General features: G+C 43.6%; 1 protein-coding gene across 1 annotated transcript in view; it reads left to right on the top strand.

Annotated features, from left to right (window-relative positions):
• si (sucrase-isomaltase) overlaps positions 1–18,455 on the top strand; it is a gene marked incomplete at its 5' end in the record, with an annotated part of 323,712 nt that overhangs the window by 85,520 nt on the left and 219,737 nt on the right. The window contains 2 exons of the mRNA XM_084309006.1: positions 14,453–14,584; positions 16,522–16,641. Of these exons, the coding sequence (XP_084165132.1) occupies positions 14,453–14,584; positions 16,522–16,641 (252 nt within the window). The remainder of the gene's footprint in view (positions 1–14,452; positions 14,585–16,521; positions 16,642–18,455) is intronic.

Here is an 18,455-nt window from a genome sequence, read left to right as displayed (position 1 = left end):
CCTATAAAGCTATGCTTAGTGACATATGAGTGAAGAATGAATTCTTTTCTCAGCCTGTAATGACAATGAACAGTGTGTTCACATATTAACACTTTAACTGCCACACACAAGATATCTCGGGTTTATTTGTATGTGGTTGAAAGCCACTCACGAGATTTCTCAGAATTATTATTATTTATTTTTTTAGCGATCTGAAATCATATTGCATCACGCGAGCCTACCCGAGTAAACACGAGCTCCGCCGGAGAGCATATGTGGAAAAAAGCGCCCCCTATCGTCTTTCAGATGACATAAGGGATTTTGGAATGGACTCAATGAAAATGGATGGCGAAAAAAATCCGGTACTCCACATTTTCCAGTCCACTGATCCAGCCGGGGTTACCACAGTTCATTCTGGAGTCTCTGAGCCCCGCTGATCATGGAGTTCTACTGTATCGCGTTGGATCTATACACTTATCGATTTTTTCGAATGGTGATCAGGAATTGGAATATACCAGTTGGATACCATCTGATGTCAGGTAAGGACTCTATGTTATCAGTGTTAGGATAATCAGACACATTTTTATGAAGTTATAAGCTGTTTTGTGAAATGAGCTCTTTCGGTTTCACTGTAAAAGTCCAAGAGGAAATCAACGCAGCGATTATCCGTGTGCGGCCCGAATGTGCTTGCGTGCACGTATAATATTGATCCGACGAATATCAACGTTGTGGAATATTCCAGTAAAAGACGATTTTCAAAACGGGTGCCTTTCTAAATGCTCTAAAACGGAAATGACGCGATAAAATACCAATCTGCCTCGACAGCACTGACTGGAAAATAGTCTTTGATAATGCGATGGGCAGATTAGACACATAATTTAAAACATAGATTAGGCATTATTAACGTTAACACTGGCGCCGATGGTGGCATTCAGGGGGTAAAAAGGAAAACCCGGCATGGCACTCAAAGTGTTAACAGGTTTACCTGTTCAACTGGCGGTATTAAGGGTAAGATAGGAGGGGTGTTTTCCCCCCGGTTCCCTGGGGACTTCCTCACCCTCCTCTCAGACATGTTGTTACAATATATTGTGTCACTGTGTGGTGGGATACGATGTAACCCTTAGCTTGATTGCTGGGGTTGTGCTAAAACTGCTTGAGGAACTGTATTTTCCTAAAAGAAAAGATTGTTTGGTCACTTTTCGTGTGTGCTTAGCAAGGCCTGTGGCCGATACTAATCGAGAATTGTGTATTCTCTCATTATGGAAAAACGGCGTTCCTCTGTAGAGTGTATTGCCATTTTTTGTGGTGGTAAAGGGTTGTGTGTATCTTGTGATCTACAACTGGGTTGGGTTGGCCACAGAAGCACATGTGTAAGTCTGGTACCGGGGCTCTTAAGGGGGCCCTCTCTATTCTGTGTTTTTTCCTTAGTAAAAATCAGATAGCAGGTTAGCACATGCGCTGTGTGAAGCTGTTAGATGCTTCATGTAGCTAACTATGACTGTGTCATACTCTTTTTTGTCATTACATCGTATCATGGGTGTGGGGTCGTAAAGGGGTGTACTGGTAATCCTTTCCTCCCCTTTTCTGATTGGTCAGGGCTTAAAACCTCCTGTCCTTCAAGGTTCCTGTCACGTTGCTGTTCGGCACGTTACAGGGTAAGAGGGGGGGGGGGGAGTTTCCTGGTCCCACGCCCTGGAATATTGGGCGTGTGCACCGCAGGAATTCCCCCGCCATAGAGTACGTCACTGTGCGCGTCTCTGTTGGTAAGACTTCCGTGTGCTGTTCAGGTCCATATGATGGATCTGTTTCAGGGAGTGGTCAGGGCTCCTCCTCACGAAGCTCCTACTTTGGCCGTCTGTGAGTTAGGACTCTCCTTCCCTGTGAGGGAGCCTCCTCCTCAGATTGTCAAGATGAGTAGAACTTCAAAAAGGAGTTCTGCTCTATTGTGTGTGTATTCGATTCAATTCGATTCAATTCGATTATTGAGTGTATTGGTTCAGTGCCTCCTCCTCGGAGAGCCCTAATCCAAATATTACATAGCTCAATGTTGCAATATATTCTTTTCAATCTATACAGCTCGCCTGGGAAGTCTCTCTGGGGATTTCCGTCTCCTCCCTATGGGAGGGTGGTGGGATGTAAAAATGTAAACCATTTTTACCCTCAGCCTGCGTCACAAGGGATTCATGTCAGTCTCTGTTCTTTCTTTTTTGAATAAAAAGAGGAAGGTACATGAAGCACGACGGCTCCGTGTCGTTCTCCCAGGCGACTTGGAGGAACAATGTTGGTGTCTTGATAGACTATCCATTGATGTGTTTGGGTCTCGACGCATACATAGTGCTGGCTCGTGTGTTTCTGTTCAGGGTCACACAGGGGTTAAGTGCGCCTTGGTTGCTTGTTAAAACAGCGTTTTTATAGGTCAACTGGGATGGAGTTTTGTCTCTTCCGAGCGCCAGTTTACTAGGTTGTCTCGATGAATTCTCGTTCATATCTGGGGGATGTTAACGGAATAGATCTGAACATAGGTAGAGGGGTCTCACGCCCTTGGGGTGGGCCACTGAGCACGGTCTAATTGAGGACCGTCTGGGTGGCGCCCTCTTTTCATGTTTTAGATCGACACGCATACCTACCCCCTCTCCTGGAGTGGGCAGGTCGGCGTGGTTAGGACACGGGACTGGCCTGGTCACGCTGGTCCAGGTCAGTTAACCCGTTGTCCGCCAGGGATGCAGATCTGCTGTTCTGGTACCCTGAGGGACTTGTGCTTTTTTCGGGGGGGAAAATGCCAGGTCGGTCCGGGTGTCACAGGGTTAGGTGCTATGGAGACCCTTGTTGGGTACATATTGTACTCTGCACTACCGTAATGGCTTATGGCCATGCCAACCTGTACACGCCCGATCTCGTCAGATCTCGGCCGCTACGCAGGTTCGGTCCTGGTTAGTACTTGGTAGGGAGACCTCCTGGGAATACCAAGTGTGGTGTGCTTAGGGCTGGTTCTCCATTATTTTCGCTCCTCTCTCACGCGTGGCGAAGAGGGGCCTGTTGGGGTGGTCTTGGACCTCCTCTGGTAACCCTGTGCTTCCCGTGCCGCCGGGCCCGGTCCGAAGTAATGTTCGTCGACCCGTAGGCCTGGAATAACCCTTTTTTGAAAACTGAAACACTTGTACTGCGGTATAGCCAGTGTGTATCCGCAAGTGTGTTTTGGAGTTTTTTCTTGAGGGGTTATAGGAACAACCACCGCATTGGGTAACGACAAGGTGGTTGATTCCCTGGTGTGTTGGAGCAGTGTCAACTCCCGTGTTACCCGGTTGAGGGTGCCCCTGCACGTTCATGACATCTGCCAATCATGTCAGCCTTCTCTGCCTCAACCCCTCTTGGTGGGTTTTTTTTAAATGGAGGCTTGGTCATGCAACAACGCCAGCATACGCCCCTTCCGCCGGGGGGGCTGTTCTCAGCTGACTCCTTTGGCGCCTGTCTCGTCCACAGTGCTCCAGGCTCAGGTTACAGCCTGTTGCCTGGTTTTCCCCGGTGCGCTGCCTGCTTCCGTTGGTTAACCTTTTTTGTGTGCTTCCGGCCATGCTGACTGCCTGTTCTGCAGGGTCAGTGTGCCAGGCGGTGTGCTATTGGGGGGAAAGGGCCCGCTCTTGGAGGGGCCTTATCCGAATACGCTGGCGATGTGGGGGGCGGTGTCACTAAGTGACCGCCTGGTGGGGTCTTGATGCCTGGCGTCATTGACCTCTCCGGGCCCCCGTTTTCCAGGGGATCCAGTCCCTTCAGTGGGTCTGGGTCTTCCTTCGCGCTCCGCTGCTACGGCCTTGCCACGGGGTTGGGTTTGCTCTTGACCCCGTGATTCTGGGGGCAGTAACGAGGTTGTTCCTTCCGTTCGTTCCCGGGTGGCTCAGGCCACGGTCTGCTCACCCTGTGCGTTGAGTTGCTTGAGTGCCTCTTCGCACGGTCGGATCCGTCGCCCTCCCGTGATCCTCCAATAGGGGGGGTGCCCTCCATTAGGGGGGGTCGGGGGGGCTCGGTCCTCCCTGATCTGATGGTTGTGGGGGGCCTCAGCGGGGTACATTTGTCGGCCGATGGCTCTCGCTCGGCCTCCCTTGTGCAGAGAGTGACGCCGAGCGAGAGCCATTACGAAACAGAACGATAGGTTATAACTATAACCAAGTTCTGTGAGTAATGGTGACGCTCGGCGTCCGACGCCACTGCGGCCCTTGATCTCACCTTGTGGTGAAAGCTTGGGAAGGAGGCGAGTATGTGGCCCCACCCCTGCTTATGTAGGTGAGCTGATAGGGGTGTGGCCAGACGGATGTTGGGATGTAAAGGTACATTGTGGAATTTTTGTATTCAGTGCGCGTGCACGAGCGAGGTACAGTACAGTGCAGAGAGTGACGCCGAGCGTCACCATTACTCACAGAACTTGGTTATAGTTATAACCTATCGTTTTCACTGGATCTCTTACATTTACATTGAATCATTTAGCTGACGCTTTTATCCAATGTGACTTAGAAGTTCTGTACAACAAGTCAGCCGGAAGGGTACATCTCTGACAGCTAAGGGTAAGTAAGATTGTCAAACAATGTTGAACTTGAGTGCTACAGTCTTGAGTGCATAGTAGTATAGACTTTAGACACACTAGCATAGTAGGAAGCAGTGGAGGCTGCTGACCAAATTTTTAGGTGAAGCACAAATTATTATATTATATTATATATTAAATAATATTTTTAAAACATCCCCCACTGTGTGTCAGTGGTCAGTGGACACAGATGAAAACATATTAACATTAGGTGACAGCGCACCTGACCAGATGAAATCATATTAGGTGACAGCGCACCTGACCAGATGAAATCATATTAGGTGACAGCGCACCTGACCAGATCAAAACATATTAGTTGACAGCGCACCTGATCAGATCAAAACATTTTAGGTGACAGCGCACCTGACCAGATCAAAACATATTAGGTGAAGGTGACAAGGAAGCCACAGACTCATACCCCCCCGACACTCAACTAACCGCCTCGGACAGTCCTTCATACCAGTGGCCATCAGGCTCCACAACAGTGGGCAGCGACTGCTGCCAGACATCGACCTAGAACTAATAGGAACCCAAGTAGGACAATAACACTACCTTATGCATACTGCACCTTATGTGGATACTGTGATACTGTGAATAATGAATAATGTATATTTCAGTTAGTTAGATAGTAAATTATATTGACCTATTTGTTTACACTGCTTGTGTTGTTTTCACTACCTGTACCCCCCCCCCTTCCCCCATGCTGCTATGATGCCTGAATTTCCCCAAGGGGATCAATAAAGGAATATCTTATCTTATCTTAAAAGGAAAGATGAAATTACCTACCTGGGTTCCATCCTATAGAGGCAAATCTTTCCTGTGACAAAATGGGATCCAATGTAATAAAACTAAGTCAACCAACGAACTAGATTCCTGTACCGGATCTCCTCTCTGGTAAACAAGAATACCTTGAAGACTCTAACAGGAGCACTCATTCAAGGGTACTACGACTATGCTTGCACCTCATGGTACCAAAGCACCTCAAAGGCACTAAAAACAAGATTACAAACATCACAAAACAAACTGGTCAGACTACTGCTTGACCTTACTCCTAAAACCCACCTCACCCCTGTCCACTTTGACAACCTAGGATGGCTTAGAGTAGACGACAGAGTACAGCAACTTGCAATGGGCCTGGTCTACAAGATACACTACACCACTAAGATACCCATGTGCATGTCGAAATACTTCCCAAAGGTCAGTGAATACCACGACCACAACACCAGAGGGAGTTCCACAAATCATGTTCAACCCAGATAAAATAATTTAAAAAGTAAAAAAAAAAAAAAAAAAATTTAATAAAAGAAAATAGTCATAACTTAGAAATGAGATTGCATAGGTCTATGAATCGATATCGCGATTCTGTTTCGATTAATTGCCCAGCCCTACAGAGTGTACAGTAAGTTAGCTTGGTGATTATCATTGTGATGTAGGCTAAGCTGGCTAGCTACTGTTAGCATACAAGCACTGTAGCCTACTTACTTTTTCATCCACAAGGTTTTTTCTGATCCAGATGCATAAGTCCACTTCTTCATGTTGCTCAGTTGCTGGTTTATACTTCGGTCCTAATGTTGGCGCAAAGTTTAATTTAGCCTGACTTGACTTGTTATAGCTGTACATCTTACTAACTACTAAACAACAACTTTCTCATAGTCTCAACTTTCACATAGTCAAAACGGGCCCAGCTGCATGTCCGGAGGATAGGTTTAGCTCGGGCCAATCTCAAGTTTCTCAAGTTTCTTTATTAGTTGTCATACAGAAGTACAGAATACTTTTATACAAAATGCTTATTTATGTTACATTTTGTATAAAAGTATTCTGTACTTCTGTATGACAACTAATAAAGAAACTTGAGAAACTTGAGATTGGCCCGAGCTAAACCTATCCTCTGGACATGCAGCTGGACCCGTTTTGACTTTGCAATGCAGCAATCTCTGATTGGATTTGCAAGGCTGCCAATCATATTCAACCTCCGTGTATTGGATGTCAAGGGCTGTCAATCAATCAACCCTCCATTCAATGGCAAGAGTTTAACTGCACAGACCGTGCTTAGATGAAGTTAATAGCCTATTTTGATTCGCTGTTATTTATTATTTATTTAACAATGGGTCACACCTGTGAAGTTTTCTTCACGAATAATTACTGCAGGCAATACTGCAGTGCAGGCCTGCTCAGAGCTGTACATTTTGGCCATTTTTGAAGAAAAAGAAAATTCACTGGAATTTTTTTACAGAGGAAAACATTTATAATAAAATAATAATAATAATAATAATTTAAAAAAAGATTTTTTTTATATATATATATATATATATATATATATATATATATATATATATATATATATAGGTATATGTAAATTAATAATAATTATGAATTATGAGTGAATTTGTGTTTCACGTGTTGTCATAGAGAAACCTCCACTGGTAGGAAGTAATATAGGCAAGGTATTACTCCTTATATATAAATACAGGGTCTGATCTCATAATGATCTCAGACAAGGAGATAGATACCAATTTCATCTCGTGCATTCAGCAGAAAGCTATCCGGCGGCAAGCTAGCCTAGCTTAGCACAAATTAATGGAAACGCATACAGACCACTAGCCGAGCTGTTGGCCAAAAACACCTCTCCCGGAGTTTTAAGCTAGGATAGGGGTCCATATCCACTTCCATTAATTTGTGGTATCTTCTTGTCTGACTCTGGCGAAGATGGTAAGAATGTCCCATAATGTTGGCGTGTTCCTTTAATGAACAACACAATACTTCCAGGAGAACAACATAACCACCACCAATCATGGGGCACACTTTAAAAAAAGATGTTATCTAATGATTGCCTCAAAACAAATGGCTCCTCCCATCTCACTATTTCTCTCTGATAATCTCCAATCAATCTTCCCTATCCAGAAGCATTAAGATGCAGCTGGTTCCACTCCTGCTGTACTCAGGGACATATTTGATAACCATCATAGACCACAGAGGGCATTATCACATTCTCCCTGATACGTCTAGAGCTGATTACCATTAGGGGGAAGGCTCTCTGGCAGGGCCTGCCAACCATCTGTTCTGCCGATATGGAGGAGGATTTGACAGCCAACAGACAGAGAGCAAGCATCAATGCACACCAGAACCCAAAAAAACGGAATGTGCTAACGTTCTCAGAGTCCTCCCAAGGTTCCGCAACACATTAACCAAGTTGCAAGCGCTCACATCAAGGTCTCGCCAGCCCCACGCGGAGGCTTGCCAAGCAGAGGAGCTAACTTTTAAGATGCCTAAGTGATGTGCAGAGTGGAAAACGCTTAAGCGCATGTATATTTAGCCACGGCGAGATGCTAATGTACGAGGGGAAATCCATTAAAGTCATGTTGCAGATGTTAATCTTGAGTGGACAGGTCCAAGTTATGCGCAGAGGCAGGAGGGAGCGGGCGCACGTATTAGGAGTAATTTTGAATGTATTACACTCATACTCACGATATAGACTCAATCATGCAAATAAGTCTTTAATACATGGACGTCGTGCCGGCGTTTAGGCTTTGAATGTGTAATGAGATGGAGCTCATTTGGACTAGAGTCATCAGGAGACACTTGTTTGAGGTTATCCGGTTCAGACGGAGTTTAAGTGGTTGGAGATGCAACGCAGTATATGAAGGCTCTCTGATGTCTTGCGATTCAATTAATTCATGAAATTACATTATATAATATCATAATATTACTTCATTACATTATCATTACTTTGCTTTTAGTGTGATTCTGGATATCCTTTTTCCAATAACTGCAAATTGACATCTGATATGCATACGCTATAGGCATTGCATACATATAAGCCTGCAATACAATCAGTTATGATTACCAAGGCTTCAGTGCTATGGATTTATTGATTGTTCAGCTATTTGTGCTGTACTCATGCATAGTGAATTGTCCTATTTCACTATGGCATTTATATGTAAACAGAATGTCTTGATGAATGTATGGTGTTTGTTGCTAATTTAGCTATTGCAACGTCTGTTTGGTGAATTAAAGATAGGCTGAGATATGTTTGTCAATTGATATTGCAATAACTAAAACGGAAATGAAGAAAAATTTACAAAAGCTGAAGCAATTGTCACAATTTGGTGATTTCCATAGGTAATTTCAATGCAGCTTCTGTTGTGTTACATTGGGAATGAATGTCATTTACTCCCTCCTGTTCTCTGTAACTGTTTACAAAATATTGTCCATATTGTACACCAAAAGTTTGTGGAATGCTCTCCCTGATCATCTGAGAGCACCACAGACCGTGGATGCCTTTAAAAAGGGCCTCAAAGCCACTGTTCCCTCTAACATGCGCCCGTGCGCGCACACGCACATGTCCAAATGCTCACGCGCACATCTGAAATCTGTTCTGCACAGAAACGTTTGTGTAAAAAAATAAAAGACGTTTCTTAAAAAACAGCAGTCAGCTTGGATGCACGTACTCGCGGTCTTCTCTCCTACAGCTTCTCTCCTTGTTTTAAATACATTTTTATCCACTTTTTCTCCTCCTGTTTTTCTGTGTTTTTTCTCCCACCCCAATTTTTTGTCGTTATGCCAATTCCCCCCTCCCCTTCCTGGGCGTTGCTCGCATGTGCCCCCCACTGGTCGTTCTTTTTTTAAATATATATATATGTATCTTATTTAATTTTTTTACATTTTAAGATTTAACATTTTTCCCTGTGGTATCAAAAATGGTATAGAATATCGATACTTTTCAAGGTATCGTATCTAAGTTAGAAATTCCAGTATCGTGACACCACTAGTCTGGAAGCAAGTTACTTTTTTCTGATGTGTATCTGACTAACAGAGAAAGGAGAAATGAAGCAGGGGAAGGTGAGAGGTTTAGAGAGAGAGGGATAGAGGGAGAACGGGAGGGAGAGAGAGAGGGGGAGAGAGAAGAGGGAGGGAGGACTTTGCTCTGTATCGTCAATCAATGGTCAAATAAATATTTTATTATGGAATATAATATGTCTTTTTTTTTATTATTTCTGTGTATCAGCTAAATGTATATATTTTTATGTTAGACATTAAGGGAAATTAAGATTATCAGATGTTTTACAAACTGCCGCTTATCAACTAACCGGTTAATCGGCAGGTGACTTATGTTGCTCAGTTGCTGATGTCTGCTCAGGAGATTTGAGTGTTTGCTCAGACCGAAATTTTTTTAGAGGGAACATTGCTCAAAGCACATCTTTTTAATAGAGCCTTTTGTTGATTTTTATCTAGTTTTAGCCCCACACATGTTATGTTCTTTTACTCTTTTACAAATGTTAGCCCTTCTTATTTTATGTTCTTTGACTATTTTACTAGTTTTAGCCATTCTTATTTTATGTTCTTTTACTCTTCTACTAGCTTTAGCCCTACTTATGTTATGTTCTTTCTACTCTCTTACTAGTTTTAGCCCTACTTATTTTATGTTCTTTCTACTCTTTTACTTGTTTTTATGTTCATCTACACTGTAGCACCTTGAGATTTGTTCCACAAATATAAAGCGCCCCTACAAATTGAATATATTATTATTATTATTATTATTATTATTATTATTATTATTATTATTATTATTATTATTATTATTATTATTATTATTATTATTATTATTATTATTATTATTATTATTATTATTATTATTATTATTATTATTATTATTATTATTATTATTATTATTATTATTATTATTATTATTATTATTATTATTATTATTATTATTATTATTATTATTATTATTATTATTATTATTATTATTATTATTATTATTATTATTATTATTATTATTATTATTATTATTATTATTATTATTATTATTATTATTATTTATTATTATTATTATTACACACCATTGCGTGTTTGTTGTGAAAATCACCTATGGCACAGCTCTCTGTTATTTTCTTTCCCTCCAAGTAAGCGGTTAGTTCCATTCGTCTACAGAAAACACAATTTGACCTTTTCACCGCAGCCGCTGCGACTTGGTTACACTATGGCGTCCGTCCACGTATATATACGTGTTTTGAAAAAGCGCGATGTGGACCAGAGCCACGAGTATATACGTGACGAGTTGTTATTGTTTTATTCCATATTTATAGTGCTTCTTAGGTACCCGATCCACTACCAGCATCTTTTCAGATATTTGATTTTCGAAAACATGCAGTACCGGCCAAACCCGCTTAGTGGCGCCATCGCTCCACTGCAGTATCATTGTGAATTTAATTTATTTTTTTTAAAGTACAATTCTGTGGGCGGATCATAGTTCCTTGATCCCAGCAGAACATCCTCCATCTTGGATTAGTTTGGCGAGCGGTTTTTTCAGCGTGGAATAATGGGATTTATGATTAGCCAATTGCATATCGATCTACCAGAATCTGATGAGTGGTGAGGAAATGCTGCCGGCGATCACATGGCCTGACGGTAGGATAATATTACCCCAAATTACAGCTGGATTGGACATTGTTTTATAACGTAACGTGATTGGTCAATGAAAATGCTATATTGAACGCACACTGTATTGCAGATCAATAATAGTAATCAGCGTTCCCCGCCGCCCCCATTTCATCCATAGATGCTCTGTAATAGTCCGGATGCTACGCAGTTTGTTTTATTTCATTCGTATATATACAGCAGAAATGGCGTTTGATATAACGGCGCCAACGTTTAGCCTATTATCCAGCTCCCGGGAAAAAAGCCTAGACGAAAAGTGTGTTATACCTTATATTCACGACGCTATAAAATGACAACCAACCGATGGACTTTTATTTTGTTTAAGCCATTATGAAGGCACGGTTTAAGCACTCAAGTGACAATGAGAATGGACAGATAGCAATACTATAAATGATATATAAAGCTTGTTGAAAGTACATCGGTGTGTTTACTTTCTGCTGTCCTCTGAGGCCTAAATCCGCGCGGGCCGCCGGTCGTCAAAGTGTTAAACAGATGTAACCATAGGCACAGAAAGGGGAATAAAAGGACCCAGGTGCATTTCCTGTTGCAATGTTTTCTAATGCAATAGTTGAACAGGGAATACATTTGGGTCTAAACTGTTCCCTAGCGACAGGATTCCAGTGAAACCGTTGAATATGCATCACCTTTCACCTTTGTTTACCCTTCTATGATAGGTCAAAGTGTCTGCTGTGAAGTGTGTTGTGTGTGTGATAGGCGTGAGACGATAGGAGTTACAATACGATACTGGGACGAATTTGGCATTCGGTAATGATAATATCACAATACACAATATTTGCGACAATCAATGTGCAAGACATCTACGATACATCACCAATCCGCTTCAAGGCCCTCGACCTGGCATATCGTGTGGCGAAGGGAACGGCTCCCGCCTACCTCCGGTCAATGGTATCTAACTACACACCCTCAAGACCCCTACGCTCTGCATCTTCTGGCCGCCTCAGACCTACTCCTATCCGAGCTCCGGGAGGCTCATCAAAGAGAAGTCGCCTATTCTCGTTCCTTGCCCCACAATGGTGGAACGAACTTCCCACCACAGTTAGGACAGCCTAAACCCGTCCAATCTTCTTCAATCATTATCTGAAAAAAAAAAATATATATAACTCTAACCAGGGCCGTCTGGGAGAAATGCGAGGCCCTGTGCAAGATTTAAACGCCCCCCCCCCCCCCCCCCCCTAAAGGTTATAAATTCTTAAATAATAGCGCTGCCCGAGGCTGGGCATGATACAGTCAACATATAGCAAGAGAGAGAGAGAGAGAGAGAGAGAGAGAGAGAGAGAGAGAGAGAGAGAGAGAGAGAGAGAGAGAGAGAGAGAGAGAGAGAGAGAGAGAGAGCGCGAGAGAGAGAGAGAGAGAGAGAGAGAGAGAGAGAGAGAGAGAGAGAGAGAGCTCCCGTTCTACAGTCAATATACAGTGTTATCGCTTTGTAACGATGTGATGATCCAGACAGAGAGAATATGTGGTCCAAAGAGAGAGAGATGAGTCTGTGGTCCAGACAGAGAGAGAGAGAGAGAGATGGGTCTGTGGTCCAGACAGAGAGAGAGAAAGATAAGCAAGACAGCTAAGATGAGCCCCTAAAGGATATTCAACTTTTAATGGAAGAACAAAACAGAAGGAAAAGATAACTTCACAAAGGCAACATGAATATACATAGATCCAAAAGGACAAAGATCAACACTTAAATCCAAATAGAAGAGGGTCTATACCAGAGAAAACAAAGTAGCACGGAGCCAACGGCCGACATCAGCTAAATAGGCTAACTGCAAATAGAGTAGCCAGGTACTGACACCAGGTACACACCGTTAGCTACGACAGCTAGCCGGCCCGTTTGGCTCAATATAACGTTAGCTACGTTAGCTAGCCGGCCCGCTTGGCTCAACATAACGTCTACGACAGCTAACCGGCCCGCTAGCTCAACATAATGTTGGCTACGATAGTTAGCCGGCCCGCTGGTCCAACAGAACGTCAGCTACGATAGCTAGCCGGCCCGCTGGCTCCACATAACGTTAGCCAACATAACGTTAGCCTTAGCCACGATAGCTAGCCGGCCCGAGAGAGAGAGAGAGAGAGAGAGATATCTCCACGGCGGGAATAGAATAGAGTGCATTAAAAACTCACCAAACGTCCAAGAGGATGGAGACAACCGCGTGGAGTTGACGAAGTTCATCTGCCGAACGACCGTCCTCTTCATCTTGACATAACAATGCTGCACACGCTCTCTCTAGGTTAGCTAACGCTAGTTAGCCTTTAGCTAAGCTACTAGCCGACATGGCTATCCTGACTGAACCACACGTTAGCACTCGATATTATAACGTAGCTAACGCTAACTAGCTGTCCCTGCCTTTAGCTAAGCCGACATGGCTAGCCTGACTGAACTTTCTAACATGCAACAACTTTCATCTTCAGTCCATCTGCCGAACGACCGTCCTCTTCGTGTTGGCTGGCATAAAATCCAATGCTGCACGTGCGAAATAGTCAGACGCAGCTGACGCACGCCGGCCGACTGTACACATGTAACCCTTCCCTTCGTTGAAACCAATAGTATGTCTGCTGCAGAGCCCCAAAGCTCCAATAGTGTATCTGCAGAGCCGTAGAGCCAGGAACAAGTCAGACACATTCTACAAACGTGTCTAATGTGAAATATATAAGCATATAAGCAAAACTAGATTTTAGGTCTGTGATGAAAAAGGGGCTTGCAAAAAAATTTAAAAAATTTAAAAAAACAAAAAAAACAAAAAACAAAAAAAAAATCTTTTTTGCGAGGCCCCCCTTCCCGCGAGGCCCTGTGCGACCGCACTGCTCGCACACCCCCTGAGGCGGCCCTGACTAACCCTAACTAACCTTACTGTCATGCACTTGTCCTAATATACTAACCTACACTGTAGCACTCAACACTTTGATGAACATTGTTACTCAGCTGATAGAGTTGTACCCTTCCTGCTGTCTTGTTGTACAAAACTTGAAAGTCGCTTTGGATTAAAGCGTCAGCTAAATGACTAAATGTAAACGTAATGATAGCTGTGTAACTGAAGAAGAGAAAATACCCATAAAAAGGAAAAAAATAAGGAATTTTGTATTCATTCACATAATTGACATGACATCTTATCAGATTATTTAGTGTGCATCACAAACTGGCCAATTGTACATGAAACAATACAGCAAATAGCATTGTGCCTCTTTAACACACACTGACCACAACTTGATTATTATTAACTGTTAATTATGTCCCCAACGCAAAACGTTGTTACCATCTGCAATCAAAAAATATTTACATCATCTGTTTTTATCTTTTAAGATAACATTTTCAGTCTGTTCACCTCATTCCAATAATTAGTTTTGCAGTAAAACGGGATTGTGGAGCAAGTGTATGGATAACATGTCACACAAGGAGGTACTAGGATATATCGCAGTATGCAGTGTGTGACCTCCTTTCTCTCTCTCCAGGACATCCAATACACAGACATAGACTACATGGAGGACAAAAAGGACTTCACCTACGACACGATCAAGTTCAGAGACCTCCCCCAGTTTGCTGACTATCTCCATGAGAAGGGCCAGAGATACATCCTCATCCTGGTGGGAATCCTCAACCACTGACGTCATGCATCGATGCCTCACAACATAACAACACACTGTAACAAAATGTTAGATAAGAAAAAGTCTTTATTTGTCATTAGGGATGCTCGATATTGGCTTTTTTACCGAAACCGATATACCGATATTGTCCAACTCTTAATTTCCGATACCGATATCAACCGATATCAACTGATACAGATATATGCAGGGTTTCCCCCCCCCCCAAAACGGAATAATTTCAGGTAATTAACATTACATATCTCTTGTTGTGGAATTAACACAACATTATGCATACTTTTGACAATAAATAAAATCTGAATTTGTTCTTACTTGCTTGCCTGGTTAAATAAAGGTTATAGAAATGTAAAAAAAAAAAAAATATATATCTTTTTTGAAAACCGATACCGATATTTTCCGATATCACATTTTAATGCCAATATCGGCCGATTATATCGGTAGGCCGATAATATGGGACATCCCTATTTGTCATGTCGTTTTTTTTTAACACACACACATGCGATGGGCGACACAGGAACACACACACACACATGCACTGAGTCGCTGATGAAATGCACTTCCCATCCCGCCGTCCTTCCCCCCAAGGGCAGCCGGGAGCAGACAAGGGCTGCAGCATGCACCGCACCCGGGTACCAATCCAAGTGCTCCTGTCCGTCTTCGTCAGGGACGTCACAGCGTTAGCGATCTGTTGTGCATGTTTTTCCATTGGGTTTATCTTGTCGGGAGGGGAAACCCTTGCAAGCACGGGGAGAACATGCAAACTTCACACATAATGGCCCGGGAGATACCCCACCTGGGTAACTGGCAACACGGCAACCTGGTCCCCAAGCGGGAATCGAACCCAGGACCTTCTAGCTGTGAGGCGACAGTGTTAACCACTACACCACCATATTGTAACAACCACGGATGCCTAGATTCACTAGCCCTCCGCTAACAAGTCGGTCCCTTAGTTGACTGGTTAGCGCTATCGCCTGTAGTCTGGGCGACCTGGGTTCGATTCCCGCTGCCCCACGAATTCACTACATTGGCGTCAGAAGTGGGACGGTGGACCGTCGGAAGCACGTGCGCCCAGAGGCGTGAGGGAGGCTGAAGCGTGGGGACGCTTTTCTGGTTAGGAGGAGGGTAGTGTAACAACGGCAGATGTCTAGACTCGCAAGCCCTAGTTGACTGGTTAGCGACCCAGGTTTGATTCCCAGCTGCCCCCTGAATTCACTACAATATCACAAGTCAGATATAGAACATGAGCCGATGCGAGCGCATCACTAGGATACAATAGAAATAATTAGCTTCTGACGTGTCTTATCTTTCCCTTTTTCACCGTGGATACACTTCATTTTCACCCTGTGCTTTTCTGAAACCATGGTTGTGTCAATTCTCTCTGCGCTGCATATAAATCAGGACAGAAGATGTGTGTGAGACAAAGGACATCCTAGGGCATGGTAATCTGCTCCAGCGCAGCTAAGATGGCTGCCGTTGAATTGTAATTATGTTCTGATGGAAATGAGCATTGTCTCACGTGTGCATGAGACATAGAAAAATAAGGTTTTAGAAACGACTCCGTCTGCCACTGAAATGCTGTGAGCCAGACGACGTCTCGGGGTCACGTCGACGAGTCGTCTCTCTGAGACGCGGCGTGCATAAACTGGATAATTCTCACATTACAAAACATCGAGGCACGCCAGCCAAATTACTGTTCTCTATACGACAGGGAATGAGGTTTCTATTAATTTATCCCTTTCGGTTGTACTACGCGTTATTTCCGTTCTCAGAATTCCATCTCGGTGTTCAATGATTACCAGTCATGGTTATTAAATCATCTTTAGAATGTTCAGTTCTAAAGATTCTGTCTCACGTGTGAGATGGTACAGGTGAAAGGATTACGCTCTGTGGTGATCGAGGTTCTGTCTGCTGTCCCCAAGGATCCGGCTGTAGCCACCAGTAAGAGAGCTGGGAACGCCCCGTACCACTCCTACGACAGAGGGACGGAGAACAACGCCTGGGTCACTGAGTCTGATGGAAAGACACCTTTACTGGGAGAGGTGAGCACTCTTAACTCTCTCTTTCTCTCTCTCTCTCTAAGGCTATGTTCAGACTGCAAGCTTTAGTGCTCAATTCTGATTTATTGCTCAGATCTGATTTTCTTGTTCGGCTGTTCACATTATCTTTTTAAATGTGGCCAATATCAGATTCCAGTGTGAACCAGTCACACTCCTGAACTGTCCGGCACACACAAATTAACATTAATGATGATGGACGTAAACTAAACATGGAGAACACTGATTTATGGTTTAATTTATATGTTGAATGCGGTGGAGGCCGGCTAATTAAAACAAACCAGACCTGTATCTGATTTAGGACCACATGATAGTGGCCTAAATCGGAATTGAAAAGATCAGATTCCATGTGATTTGTCCTGTCCGATTTGTCCGATCTGGGACACTCTTTCCTGCAGTGTGAATGTAGCACAATGTATGTGTAGCCCTCTTGTTATCACTCTCTTTCTCTCACATGTTCTCTCTCTCCCTCTCTCTATGTGTGTATACAGATGAATCTTTTCAGAATCGGGTCCCTTCTGCCACTCCAATGTCACTTCGATGTCAGTTTAGAACTAGCACTAGGTGTTAATTTTCTGCAGTAAACAAAGCGAGGGTACTTAACTTAAGTGAATAGAATAGAATAGAATAGAATAGAAATACTTTTACTATCCCGTGGGAAATTAGACACTGCAAATCGCTCAACATTTAAACATTTAGACAGGACAGGTCACAATTTAGAATGATAACACAAATCAAATCAAGTTGCCTAGGATAAGAGTAGAGTAAAATAAAATAGGATAAAATTAAATGAAATAAAATATACAGAAATAAATACAGTAAGAATATACTGAGCATACTGAGCATGGGGTAAACAATTTGGTCAATATAATTATAATTTACATCTAACTAATGAAATATGAAATATATATTCCAGTATTCACAGTGTCACAAGGTGCAGTATGCTTTAGGTAGTGTATTGTCCTCCTTGGGTTCCAATAAGACCTAGATCTATGTCTGGCAGCCGTCGCTGCCCCCTGTTGTGGAGCCTGGAGGCCGCTAGTCGCGTCCTCCTGCCACTAATGAGCTGCCGCTCTGTGCTCAGTGATGCAGTGAGGCACAGTGATGCATTATATAGTCTGATGGCTGTTGGAATGAAGGACTTCCTGTGCCGTTCAGTGCTGCATTTGGGTAGTGTGAGCCTAGCACTGAACATGCTCCTCCTGTCAGCCAAGTCTGTGTATAGTGGGTGGGTGGGGTTTTCCTTGATGGCCTGGAGCTTAGCGAGGCTCCTCCTCTCCGCCACCCTCGCTAGAGAGTCCAGCTCCACCCCAACCACGCTGCTGGCCTTCCTGACCAGCTTATCCAGCCTGGTTGTGTCCACTGCTCTCAGTCCGCTGCCCCAGCAGGTCAAACCGTACAAGAAGGCGCCCGCCACCACCGACTCATAGAACATCCTCAACATCCTTGTACAGACATTGAAGGATCTCAGCCTTCTGAGGAAGTAGAGTCGGCTCTGGCCCTTCTTGTACAGTGCTTCTGCATGTTTTGACCCGTTCAGTTTGTTGTCGATATGCACACCGAGGTATTTGTACACCTCAACCATGTCCACATCAACTCCCCTGATGGAAACGGGGGTCACAGGTGCACTCCTCCTCCTCCCCAGCTCCACAACCAGTTCCTTGGTCTTCGCCACATTTAGCTGCAGGTGGTTTTTATCGCACCATGTGACAAAGTGTGCTTAAGTTAATTGTCTGCAGTAAACAAAGCGATGGTACTTAACTTAAGTGCTTCCCCAGGGAGGGGGTCGGGGGCTACTG

The sequence above is a fragment of the Notolepis coatsorum genome (assembly GCF_963971535.1).
Source record: "Notolepis coatsorum genome assembly, chromosome: 1".
NCBI classification, from domain to species: domain Eukaryota; kingdom Metazoa; phylum Chordata; class Actinopteri; order Aulopiformes; family Paralepididae; genus Notolepis; species Notolepis coatsorum.
This window is presented reverse-complemented; position numbering and strand designations above follow the sequence as displayed.